This window comes from Manacus candei, unplaced genomic scaffold, assembly GCF_025592945.1.
Source record: "Manacus candei isolate 608988 ecotype Guabito, Panama unplaced genomic scaffold, ASM2559294v1 h1tg000018l, whole genome shotgun sequence".
NCBI lineage: Eukaryota > Metazoa > Chordata > Aves > Passeriformes > Pipridae > Manacus > Manacus candei.
Window position 1 is genome coordinate 1,217,120 of NW_026138066.1, and position 13,590 is coordinate 1,230,709.

The 13,590-nt window shown below is 40.0% G+C and overlaps 2 protein-coding genes across 2 annotated transcripts in view; both read right to left on the reverse strand.

The window, feature by feature from the left end:
• The window catches only part of CEP83 (centrosomal protein 83), a 193,935-nt gene extending 192,065 nt beyond the window's left edge, over window positions 1-1,870 (reverse strand). The window contains exon 1 of the mRNA XM_051784043.1: window positions 1,867-1,870. Coding sequence (XP_051640003.1) covers window positions 1,867-1,870 — 4 coding nt within the window. The remainder of the gene's footprint in view (window positions 1-1,866) is intronic.
• Window positions 633-13,415, reverse strand: NDUFA12 (NADH:ubiquinone oxidoreductase subunit A12). Its single transcript, XM_051784081.1, has 4 exons — window positions 13,275-13,415; window positions 9,189-9,271; window positions 8,108-8,195; window positions 633-903 (listed from the first exon to the last, which is right to left on the reverse strand). The coding sequence occupies exons 1-4, from the start codon at window positions 13,361-13,363 to the stop codon at window positions 723-725; spliced, it is 441 nt and encodes a 146-aa protein (XP_051640041.1). The 5' UTR covers window positions 13,364-13,415; the 3' UTR covers window positions 633-722.
• Window positions 13,416-13,590: the final 175 nt, after the last annotated feature.

Genomic DNA, 13,590 nt, shown 5'->3' on the forward strand with positions numbered 1-13,590 from the left:
AAAAGGTGCATTTTCAAACTCCAAAAGACCTCTAAAATCTTATCACAAGAGGACAAACAGCTCATCCCAAAGCCTTATGAGAATACCTTGTAATAAATCTCAGCAACACAGAAGCAACAAAAGAGATTTTTGTGACAGAGGGCCCTCTGCTTATGACTGAGCTCTCTTAGGGGGTGGAGATGTCATTTGATTAATGTAGTCTTACAAGTTTTATATTGTGTATCATACCATACTGGAATACAACAATGCCTTTTGCACACTCATGAACATACTCATGCACATTTTATGAGTAAAAACTATAATCTTAGATTGGCCTTATTTTTCTAACATAAAAATTTAGAGAAATGGCCTCCTAAAATAGTGTATGAGGAGTGCATTATTTGCCATGCAGAGACTGTAACAGGATAACATCAAAACACGAGAAAGCTGTATTTCAAATGTGAGGAGTGACTGTCACAGGAATGGTTATCATGCTAAGAAGAGTCTGAGAGCTGCTTATGTGAAGACAGGACACTGATGATATGAGAAAAAGCCCAGTATGTTCATGAGATTAAGACCTGTCATGTGTTCTGTCCTCTTCCCAATGTTTTCTCACTTGTTCTCCCCTCCAATTCAATAAACTAAACTACAGCTGTTATAGGAGGCTTTTATTCTGAACAAACCAGTGAAGATACAATTTATACCGAAAGCCAAAGCTGAGGCAAGTCACATTTCTGTTGCTGTTATTTGCTGGCTGTTTTAGGGGGGATCCACTCTTGGATCTTCTTGCGAGTAGTAGAGTAAGGCACGTACTGCCCAGGGGTGCCACTCAGGTTGAATTTATGGTTCTCCCAGATAAATTTACGAGCAACTGGTGGATGAGTAGTCGGAGGGTCATCAGTCATTGAGTGGAGCCAGCGATGCCTTAAGAGGAAAAAGACACATTGTTATTACAGAATTTTACATGATCTCCAACAAGCCTATCTCCTGACTCCCAAGGGTTCTCCTCTGAAGAGACACTAAGTATTTCTTTTGAGAGAGGAGACAAATAATCCGGTGTGGCTTTGAATGAGACTAGAGGATACTGATTTAAAGTAGTTACACAAACCTAAGTGATAAAAACCAGTTCTGCCTCCATGCAATTGGAAGCACACCTGAGTTCAAATTTCCTGTTTGTTTGTATGCTGAGTATTTAGGCAGAGTACATTGTTATGTGTTTGTATGGCTTTAACCAGGCAGCCAGGTCAAGGCAGGCCCTATGAATGACAAAATCACAACGTTTGGTTTTATTCTCTGGGTTTTTGATTTGTTGGGTTTTGAGGGTTTGTTTTGTTTTTAATTACCAGAAGACTATGCTGCGCAGCAATTTCAATACCATTTCCAAAGCATTCATGAGACTACCATTTGGGATATGGATTAACGATGCAAGTACATCTAAAACAAGCATGTAAATGTTTACTGACTGCACAATAAAATGATTAATACCAATCAGCAATAGGGTAATTACTAAGTGATTACAGTGATTAGCCTTTACCTATGAACTAAATGTCAATCCTTCTCTGTGCAAGCAACATTAATCATCAAGCAAAGCATTTTCCATAACAATTTACTTAAACACTACAGCAGGGACCAACTGAATTAATATCCCATTTCTATTTCAGTGCCTGAAGCAACTTTCATATCTGAATTATATTTTAATTATCTGCTAGTTCACATGTACTTCATACTATATGCACAGTTACGGCGAAAGTGAAGTTATGACTTTTTTGCAAGCTTATGTATTTTTTTACTGAGGTAGAATTAAAAAGACTTTTGCTAATCAGCTTTTGCAAAGACTTGACCTAAAAATATGAAGTCTTCCAGTTGTATTAGAAAGCCTAAAAAAACGCATCTTCAGCCTTTGGCAACAAATCCAGTACATTTCATTAATACAGTAGAACAAAACCACAGTGGAAGTGGTGAGAAATAGACTGACAGGTATATTCTAAATCTGAAGAGCTCTACAGAAGGTTGATAGTCTTTTCAAATAGCTTCCGGACATGAATTTAAAAAAAAAAAAAAAAAAAACAAACACAACTTTGGCTATAACTTTAGCACAAAAAAAAAAAATTTCACTTGAAAAAAGTTTTGACTGGGGTAGATTTAATTTTCTTCACAGTGGGGCTGTGATTTGGATTTGTGCTGAACCCAGAGTTGATAACATAGAGATGTTTTGGTTATTGCCGAGCAGGGCTTACACAGAGCCAAGGCCTTTTCTGCTTTTTGTACTGCCACGCTGGCAAAGAGATCGGGGGTGCATGGGAGGCTGGGAGGAGACACAGCCAGGACAGGTGACCCAAACTGACCAAAGGGATATTCCAGACCATATGACATCATGCTCAGTATATCAGTTTGGGGGAAGAAGGAGGAAGGGGGGGACATTTGGACTGATGACATTCATCTTCCCGTCACTGTTACGCGTGATGGGGCCCTGCTCTCCCAGAGACGGCTGAACACCTGCCTGCCCATCAGAAACAGGGAGTTAATTCCTTGCTTTGCTTTGCTTGCATGTGCAGGTTTTGCTTTCCCTATTAAACTGCCTTTATCTCAACCCACGAGTTTCCTGGCTTTTATGTTTCCTATTCTTGTCCCGATGCTGCTCATGGGGGAGTGGGTGAGTGGCTGTGTGGGGCTTGGCTGCTGGCTGGGGTTAAACCACAACACATACAGAGGCAACTTAAACTCACACACCTGCACCTAGTGATGCTTCTGGTAACAGTGGATAAGGATCCTGCACACAAATTCCTCTTTACACATCTGTCACCATGCCTCACCATCCTCATCCTCCTCCAAGAGCCACACACACCAACAGAAAACTGTCAGAAGAAATGCAGTTACAAAGGCCCCTGAAAGACAGGCTGGAGCAGGTGGAGCACAGTTACTGTATTAATGCTCAGCTGAAATCAATCAGATTCCAAGCTTGCATCATGTCTGGCACTTCTATTACCACACGTGTACTTAATATCATACACTCATTCCTTGAAATATGAGAAAGGTTTCACAGTATCATTTAAGAGAGTAGCTTTATCTGTCATTTAAACTATTGTTCTGCAGCTTTTCTAAGACTAAATCCATAAAGTCTTTTAAAATACAGTATTTTTGGGTAATTAACATATTTACTTTCAGGATTTTCTGAATTTCTGTAACACAAAATGAAATCAGCCTCAAATTTAAATAAGTAGCAAAACTGATCCTTAAATTGCATTTTCTCACTGAAAAGTAGCAATAAAATTGCTCACTAACAAGACATGTCAGTACAGGTATTGAAATACATAGAGAGATTTCAAAAGTTTGTTTTTAACTTAATCCACTATGAATTATATTGAAGAGTTTCAGGGTTAAACTAGGTTCCCCTTAGAAGACTTACAAGAGCATTTTGGTTTGCAGAGCCTGCTCTCTCAAACAAAAGCTCCCACTCTCCACTTAAAATCTTGAAAACTTTATTTTGGGGAGACTTTCCCCTTGACAACCTTCCTCAAAGAATCTTTTGAAGCCTTGATGTCTCATAGACTACTCCCAGATGCTCAAGAAAAGCTTTTCATGCACTAGATTGAATAGCATGAATAAAGAGATTTGACATCCTGCAGATGGCCAGATTTCTATACAAACTCTGCCTATAAATCCATGCATGGAAAAATAGGCTTCAAAAGCAATTAATGACTTCAAACCTACAAAGCAGAAAACTTACACAGAGCAAAAAAAATCAGGAGGGTAGCAGAAGCTCTGAAGAGGCTGAAGCAGCTTCCTGAATCAGAGAGCAGTCACTACCAAGCAGAGTGAGGCCAGGAAAGCCTCCGGACTTTTCCCTGAGTGAAGGGATGAAAGACACCTCGAAGTATCTTCAAATGCTCTCAAGACTATGTAAAATTTTCTCCCAAGTCTTAACAAATGTTTAAAAGCAAGTTGATTTCAATCTGAAGCTACAAGGGATCGGAGCCAATTATATGATGTACAAGCTGTCAAACAAGAACTGCTGCTACACAAACTCAGTAGCTACTACCATATGTGCATCTGCAAGGTTCAGGCACAGACTACGTAAGTTGAGGATGTTTGCCAACTCATTAACATCCACTTTTCAACAAGTTCACCATGTTGCAATGAGACAAGAGAAATGAAGATGTGCATTAGGGTCAAAGTGCAGAAAAGAATAGGGAGAGAATGAAAAAGGGACAAAAAATGTGTTTGTTTACACATGGAAGATAACTTTAATTTCTCATATAAGCTACTATAAGTTATTGTATAGCAATGAGATGGAATTTACCTGAAAACACCAAACTAGCATTTAATCTAGTTGTAAAACCCCACAAATTTATTATGAAGTTACAGGAAGGATGGAAATTTTACTCCCCTTCCTTTTCTGCAATCTTTTTGTTCTGTTTTCCTTGAAGACAGACTTGAAAAGCAGCATTTTTACAGGAAAATCACACATTTCCTTACATTTCCTAGTGTGTTGGCACTTCAAGTCTGAGGTGCCACATTCCTCTCTCTTTCATCTGTCAGATCAACTAACAAAGAGGATGCAGATTATTAAACTGAAGGTAAACTTGGAATATTTCATTATATGAAGTCAGTACTGCTGATGGTCCTCCCAAAGATGTCAGATTTGCACCACAAGGAAATAAACACTGAAGTACAGGACAGCTACTACAAATACAAAGGACAGTGCTGGCAAAATGAAGTGTCCCTACAAAACAGAAAAACTATTCTCAAATTACAATTCTTCTTTCCCCACAGGATGATCTTGAAAGAACAATTTCTTTTTAACTAGTATGTACACTTTAACCAGTTGTCAATTTGTTTTTGCTAAGTATCCAGCCAAAACACAAACCAAAGTACATTTAGCCAGAAATACACTAAACAAATAGTTTAAACACACAGCCCAATGATTAGAGTGATTCTGCAATGAAAACATCTATGAAAGCACTAAACAGAGTCCATCCAGACATTGGTATAAATGGATTTAACCTCTATGGTTCATATGTTCACAGAGTGCACATGATCAGTGTGTTCAAAAATGGAAGCACTGAGTTCCTGCAAACAGCATACTCTGACCAGTAGGAGACAAAACAACTATTTTGGATTTTCTGTCTAAAAGTGTAAAAGGGAAAAAAAATGTGCCCAATATCTTGTATAGCATTACAGTAAGTGAATACTAAGCATTCTTCAGGTAAGTGTTGAAGGCATTTTTAAAAAATCTAATTAACTTGTCTCCAGTGAGGTAGATACCAACATTTGGATTTTGAAGACAAGAAAAGAAAACCTAGAGTAACAAAGAGGTTAAATAACACAACTAAATCAGAATAAACCACAAACCTACATATTCTAGTGTGGCAACATTTTAGAAAAGCAACAGTCTTGATTCCCTGCATAGTAGACATATGTCAAAACAACACTTTGATTTCCTTCAGACTGTAATTTCAGTATATCCGCTGTCAGGAGACATTACATCAATTATTTCAGAACACTGAAAATATTCACTAGTTTCTAAAAACAGTACAACAATATGTTACTACATATAAGATTTTTTTTTCTTGCTGCTTTTCCCTTTTCTTTCATATCTGACAGGAGGTAAAGGGTAGCATTGTTTTTTCCAGTTGTTTTCAAAACTTTTCAACATACCAAAATGTTTTTTTCTAGTTCATCATGCATGAGGTTCAGCTGATTATATCTGAACAATCATTCATATTCCACAATCCAGAAGGCACACAACTGACTGCAAAATTATACTTTAGAATGCAGTGTACTCTGTGTAAGGGTGTAATCAGTAAGATAACCAGCAGTGTAATCCTAAATACAGTAGCATTTTTATAAGAGAACTACAAAATCATTACAAACTAGTTAGCTTTACTATTTAAAAAAGAAAAACCTGAAAATTCTAGGTTAGCCTTGGTCTTAAACTTTGATTTTGTTCAAAGTGTCATCTTTAGGAGTGACAGTTGCAAAATGTTTTCTGAAAGTAACATCAGCATAAACACTGTAGTAAAACCTGCTTCCACCTGCAGTGGGTACAACAACACACCCACAAAATGATCCACTGAGCTGAATCAACTACATCCTGGGGTAAAAAAAAATAAAATACTTAGAGTAAGTATTCAGATCACACCCAGGTGTTACAACAGTACTTTATACACTTCCAAGTTGACCCAAGGATGAAAAACATGTATCATACTATTATACTATATATTAATTAATCCCCTTGTTAACAGAAGTAATTACACACAGTCTAATTTATTTCCAACAAATTTCTGGGTCCAAAATAACCATTCAGGTTTTGTGCAAAAACCTGTACAGCTGCACAACCCTACTGTTACATTGACAGCAGCTTGTACAATATATTGTCTCAATTCAGAAGCTTATGTCATGTTAAAAATTTAAGACAGTATAGCATCAGATAAAAATAGTAATAATAAAAAAAACCCCGAAAAGACACCATTTATTCCCTGTCAAAATACTTCTATTTTTAAAGATGGATCTAAGCAGTATGGAAATACACATCAGTGACTTAGATGTGTCACAAAGCTAGGATTCCTACGTAAGTATAAATGCATGTTGTTACAAGACATACAAATTTATCAGCAATAAGAAAAAAACCATAACAAAACAAATCCACAAACCTGAATGGTACTGCACAACTAAGTTTCCTGACAAAAATACCTTAGAACACAGGATTGTTTACCCTTTCAAGCCTCATTGCACTCACCAGTCTTGAAAATAATAAAAGGTTTACTGCATCTTCTAGGGCAATTTCTTCCACATTGATAGGAAACCAAAGCTTTCTACCTCATTAATTTCTATGAAATAAATAAGCTACTTAACCCTTGAAAGATCCCTTTGATACTCAGGAAGAAACCCTTTGTTGAGGTTTGTAAAGAGGCAACGAACATTGCATAAGCACGAGCAAAGGAAAAAAAAATAAAACAAAACAAAACAAAACCCTTGCCTTAAAATAAGGAACATCTTGAAAACCAGCACAGTCTAACAGTGAAAGGATAAAAACTAGAACCAAGGAACAGTTATTATGCAAATAAGGCACGAACATCTTGGAGATTCTAATGTCACTTCTAAAAAACAATGCCATTCAGCCCTTACCAAATCAGACAGAAAAAAGCATTAAACACATTAATCACAATTATAAGGCTGGGAGAGTTTGAACCAAAACTGCCACCATGGCTAGGCTTCGCAAACAAAGATTTGGGAACAAAACTGACTACCTAGAGAATCTACCCACACACTTCTGAAGTGTTCTAGTGAGAGCCACAGTTTAGGAGCTCATATAATCAATCTCAGCCTTGGCACAGAACATGTATCACAGGAGTAATTAAACCCAGTGTTTGCTGATGCTAATGCTTAGACTACCCAAACACCTCTTCCTTCATATCACCTTTTGCTGCTTTGGGGCTGCAGTGCTACTGCTGTTCCTGGAGAACTGCAGAGATTGTTTTTACTAGCATACACTGTTACTTTATGTGGTGTGAGTTATCTAGGAAGATCAAAAAAAAAAAAAAAGTATTAACAGCTGGGTGGCCAGAGACCACTTGGAACTCAAGATTGTACAGAATTATTACTGAGATGCATGAACAGAAAATAAAACCTTAATAAAAATTATAGTTAAGTAGCAGTCAACATACAAAGCATCCTGGCCCTTTACTGCTGATTATCACATCAATGTATATAAATTGAAATAATTGTGCTGTTAATGGCTGTGGATTAAGGAATGTTGTTCCATCATTGCCTTATGTTCTTTAGGTTCTTGCCTAGAACAGAAAATAATTTTATTTTTTTTTACTTCTGTTGGCTCAAGGCTTTGCCAAACCATTAACAGGGAATCACAACTAATAAGGAAAATTGGAAAACCTGTTCAATCTGGCTGGCAAAATGCTTTTCTCGTTCCAAAAAGCAGTGAGTGCATCTACCAGGACAGTAAGCAATACAACATTATGAACTAACAAGTCTGAAATGTTCTGGTCATAAATAGAATAGCTGTGACCCGAAAACTTTTTTTTTTTTAAATTCTGCTTTGTAATACAAGAAAATATAGAGGCAATTACACAATTGGTGTCTGTCCAAATAATTAAGCCAAGTGGTTTACCATTCAGGGGGCACCATACTTCCATCAACTTCCCAAAACGTGTTTTTGCCATTCATTTCTTCAGTATATACGACCCATCTGTGTCGACCTTAAATACACAAACAGAAATATTGTATTAGCCCCAAAATAAAAATTATTTTCATATAAAGGAGAGAATTCTTGAAAACCAAGGAAAAACATTTTGAGTAACAGTATCTGCCATTATGGGCACTTACTTATTTTACAGTTAGCACAGCTTTTATTTTTCCAAGTCTTCTGTATTTCCACTGTTACTGTATTTTTATATAGCTGAATCTAATCCTCTCACAAGTAGGCAAATATTAGCTATTGTATAAGTAGTGAGAAATAGGAACTCACAAAATTTTCAGGCAGAGAAACAGGTTTGGGGATTTTTTCTCCATTATGAGAAGTCTTTTCCAAAAGGACATTGTCATTGATAACCTAAGATTAAACTAAATTTCAGCTAGATAGAACTACCAAGCAATGTTAACCAGCAAGTGCTTTTCCTGGTTACCCTACAAGGTAACCTACAGTCAGCAGGTAGCTTGGACTAACCAGAATGTCAACTGCTTATGTGTTACCTGCATTGCTTTAGGTGCTACCTTTTTAAGTACTCTAAAAACATTATTTAAAATCCAGTTACTTAAGGTAATAGGAAATTTAGGCTAACCTGTGTTTCTCTGCCCTGAAGTGATTATATGAGTAGTACAGCTGTGAGGCAGTTTTAAAGGCAGTTCTCTTTCTTCCCCCACCTGTTATGCTATCAGCTTTTAGGTCAAGGACCAAATTCAGCTCTCAATCACATTATCATATAGCTCTACCTACATGGAGAGCATCTGACTGGCTTCTATTTAGCCCATATTTATTGTTTCAGATTGACTGTGTTTGCAAATGAACTGAGGGACGCAATAGAGAAATAGAAGATGTCAAAGCATTTCTATGAGTCCCTTGTCTAAAGACCCACACAAGTTAAGTGCAAGGAAGTCAGGCAGGCAACAAGTTCTATTTCATTAGCAGAAACCACGCAAGCTCCGTAAAAGCTGAACACACTGTTGGGAGGTGTTCACGTTAGCACACATACCAAAGAAGTTTCTTGTGTCTTCATAGTATTTGTTTCCGTATTTGTCAGTTCCTACCAGATTACCAGTCTTCAAATCATTGACCCTGTGAATTATCAAAACAACGGTTTCAATTGATGTCATCTCAGAATGAAGTGACAGAGGTTTCCTAGGGGCTGGTAAAAATCTGTAATGACAACTCCTAAACACATTTAGGTAAAGATATTAAAAAAAATATTCAAGCTTAAGGATTGCAAAACATAATCACCAATTCCTGCAACTAATGTGCACCCCACTGACAGGATGATAAAAGTCATATAAAAAGGCTTTTGGGGACTATTATTTATTTAAAAGCTCTCTATAGTGGAAGATAAAGCAACTCTGCAATATAACAATTAACACCCACAAAACCTTAAATACTGTGGGAGTCCCAGAGTCACATGGGACTTTAATTCACTTAATTGAAGACCTTACCATCCTTCTCAACCATTTCAGCCTAAATTGCCACAGAAGGTGGTCAGCACAGAAGCAGCTAAAGAGATCTCACACGTCTGTGTGGGCACTGACCTCCAAGACAGCAATAGTAATATTTTAAGCTATTGTAGCCACTTGCCAAGGAAATACCCTAAACCCTAAGGTACAATTGTTACTTTCTAACTTTTGTATAATTGTGAAAGATGCAAGCATTTACCTGCAACTCTGTCAGACTTACACTGACCCAGATAAGCTGTGTACCAGTTTCAACTCTTTATACAAAACATGTTTTAACATTACTGTACATATCAATAATTAAACTGAATCTATGATTCATATTCTAATGAGAAAACCTTAAAATTACTAAAGTGCTCTTCTCCCCCAGATCTGCATCTTTGCTTTTCTTTTTACTGACGTCCATCCTAGGCAGAATTACATAAGGAAAAGCTTACTTGCATAAGTTTTAGTTTTTTGTAGTATTATATACACTTTCAAATCAGTCCCAAGGGAGAGAAGGGATGTGCACATGCAAACTTCCATAGTTGGGAATTTAGCTATTGTCTTCTCTCCCAGGGTGTGTGAAAACAACAATCATTCCACCAAGTACTCATTTTAAACCTTTGTGGTCCCAGGTAGAAAGACTCTCTGATACATCTCTCCTCTGTCAAAGAAACACTCAGACACCTCTGGCTCAGCTATACAAGCTCAAGTTCCAGCTTCAGAAAAAGAAGAGCCATTTCACTCCTGCTCTCCCTTTCTTCTTCCCTTCCATTTCTTGTAAGGGTTCTTGTGGCCTTGTCCTGACTTCATGCTCTTAATATTGATATCAGACACTAAGAGGTATGTATAGCTTCCAGAGGACATTTTCCAGCCACTTTCACTGAGACTTGAATAAGGACAATGTTTCCAGCCACATAGACTCTTAATAATTTGACTTCTACTGCACATAAACCTGTTGTAGCCAACTCAGTGGAAAAGATGTAGGAGAAAAGCAGGGAAATTCAGAGGAAAAGTCTCCTGACTGCGGGAAATCATTTTTCCGAGTTCAAGAAATAATTATTTCTTAAATATATCAATTGTTGCGAGAAAGAACACCTTGATTACTCTTCCTTTAAACACCAAGTCTATTTCTTGAGCTGGGACAGATGAATTAATGGCTTGAAAGGTGAACAGGAGGCAGCAGCTGTGTTTGAGGTTAGTGTAGTTATGAGGATCAGGTGTGATTTTCCACCTAGCACTGTAAGGTCAATCTTCTGAGTGAAAAAAAAGGAAAGCACTGCCCCCAGTCTTACCTGCTCTCTTTTTCTGTATGGTAGAAAGGTGTTGACACAGCCTGCAATCTTTGACTCACAAAAGATCCCTGACAAGACATTCATTAAGATATGCTTAGGAAGAGGTACTCTGATGAAACCTAAGACTCTTCTACCCTTTCATTTCCCCAGCTCAATTTCTTCTTGAAAACTGCCAGTGTCATAGTTATAGCCTGAGAAGGAAAACAAACTGGAGAAAACAACTTGGGTGGAGGGGAGCAGGTTTGTGACAGAAAACAATAATTACAATAGCATAAAATACTAGCCAGGGAAATCATGTATTGTCATACTGCTTAACAGCTTAAAATTTCCCTCTATGAAGTTGTGCATGAGGGAGGTCTATCTGAGCTGCTTTTTACAGTAGAGACAGAGAAGCCAGAAGCTGCCTCTCCTCACAGCTAGTAGGAATGCAAAGTTGAGACCTCCCAAAAGTGAAGCTAACTTCAGAAAGCATACAATATCATGCCGTAAAACAAAGGAGAAAATAATTTAAAATGTATAATAATTATAAGGGGAGCAATATATTGCTCAACTGAAAGAATACAGAGCTGGTTGGAGGTTACTAGGCAAGTTTCACAAAGAATGTTGATAGTAGCCTTATTTAACACTGTACAGCATTCCTGACCAAAACAAAAATTCCACCTCCAGAAAGCACAGGGGTCTGACAAATTATGATATTACCTTATTGAGGAAGGTCACATTATTATACAGGAAATTCTGTACTGTCTTCAGGGCTGTAGTGACACCACCAGAATGAAATTCAATGGTACAAAGGTCTAGCACAAGGTGATGCACCTGGAGACTAGTAAGATCTGAAGCACTGTGTGTCTCATTGCACACCTGGATGTCACAAGGCAATAGGGAGCAGTTAATTAAGTGACATGTGACGGAAAAAAAGACAAGTTGATCCTTGAATGCACAAGTGAACTGAGCTGTCTTCAGTGAACAAAACAATTACTAAAGCTATATAGGACAATAATGATAAGGCCTGATCAGCAACTGCGCAAAATGTTATGTTTAACCACTCAAACCAGATCAATTTAAACTACAAGAAATAACAGAGAAAGGGCCGTTATGACATGTGAAGCAAAAAAAACAGTCTTCAAGAAGACTCAGAAAGTTTAGTTTGTTTGTTCAAACATAAGAAAGCCTTTGGTATATAGCAGGGAACTTCATATTTGCAAAGCACCTCTACCCCCTACTCCTGACTTCCCGCTATTGATTAAAAAAAGGCTTTTTGGCACTTAGTCAGGCCTGCAACACTCACTGTAAAAATTCTATTTTTTCTCTGGGACCAGTTACAAAGACAATACAGGTTACTGACACTGGTGAATTTGGATCACATACCATTTACACTTCCACCTTATATTTCATCGAGGACCTGAATGAAAAAAGAGTACCTTAGTAAACCTGCAGCTACTCCTATTTGGGAGCAGCTTCAAGCATGCTGTATCACAATTCAGAATACTTGTCACAAGGAAGAGATGAGATGTCAGTGGGGAAAACTGACAGAAGAAAGTTTAAGGCGGACAAGTGCAAGGTTCTGTACTTGGGGATGAAGGCACACAGCCATGTTATTCCATTGAATGGAAACAAAGGCTGCAATTTATTTTGCACGAAGTGCCACTGGGGCCAGGAGGTATCCAATGCTGAGCACAGGCCAGTGCTGACAACCCAGTGACAAAGAGGCAGACGTGACGTGCAGTTTGGTGTTAAAGAATTAGAGCCGGTCAGGCACATGAAGTAATTCCCTGATCTACACGAGGGGTTTGAGCAGACACACGGCTTTCAGGCTTGCACAGTTCAAGTAAGCCACTGCCAGCCTGAGGCGACTCAGAGCAAAGGGCGCGATGGCGCACGGAGAGGCGCTGGGGGCAGCTACAGCAGAGACACGGCTGGGGCAGCGGGACTAAGGCCTGCGGCTGGACACCAGGAAAACCTGCCTGGGCAGTACTGACAGCTCAGCGCCGAGGAACCCTCCAAGCTGCCTAAAGAAGAGAAAACAACGCAGGGGCCCTGGCCCGGCCCGGCCCGGCTCTAAGCACAGCACCGCTGGCGGCCGGACACCTCCCCCAGCGGGGCGGAGCGGAGCGGGCTCCTGCCGAGGCCTGCCCGGCACCGCGCACCTCCCGCCGTGAGGGAGCGCCCGCCGCCCTCCGCCCCGGCGCCGCGCGGAGCAGTGGCCGCCCCGTGCCGTGTCCCCACCCCCGCCAGCTCCGCTTCCCGCGGGGCAGCGCCCGCCCCCCGCCAAGGTGACCCCGCGGGGCGGAGAGCGGGGAGCGGGGAGCGGGGAGGCCCTGCCGCCTGCGCCGGGCCCCGCGGTACCTGAGCAGCTGCAGGATGGCGCCGCGGGCGCCGCCGTGGCCGCCGATGTGCTTCAGAGCCCGCTTCAGCACCTGCACGTACTCCGCCATCTTCGGGCGGGGCCGCCGCTGTGCCCGCCCGGGGCCGCCCCGGGACCGCCCCCCGGCCCGGGCGGTGCCGCCGCGCCCGGCCTGTGCGAACACAGCGCCGGCGGTGCGAGCCTGCTGCAGGCCGCTGTTGGGGTCGCTGAAGGGTATTTTCTGATGAGGACACTGCGATTTGGCTCCTAGTCTGCATAATCTATAAAAAGAACATTTGCCTACGGCTCACACGGGAA

Bases quoted from the DNA above. Each gene is read 5' to 3' on its own strand.
- NDUFA12 (XM_051784081.1), bottom strand. From the start codon at position 13,363: ATGGCGGAGTACGTGCAGGTGCTGAAGCGGGCTCTGAAGCACATCGGC. The intron at 9,272-13,274 runs GTACCGCGGGGC...GATAATTCACAG, and splicing joins GCCATCCTGCAGCTGCTCAG to GGTCAATGATTTGAAGACTG. The intron at 904-8,107 runs GTAAACCACTTG...TTTCCTCTTAAG, and splicing joins AGTATGGTGCCCCCTGAATG to GCATCGCTGGCTCCACTCAA.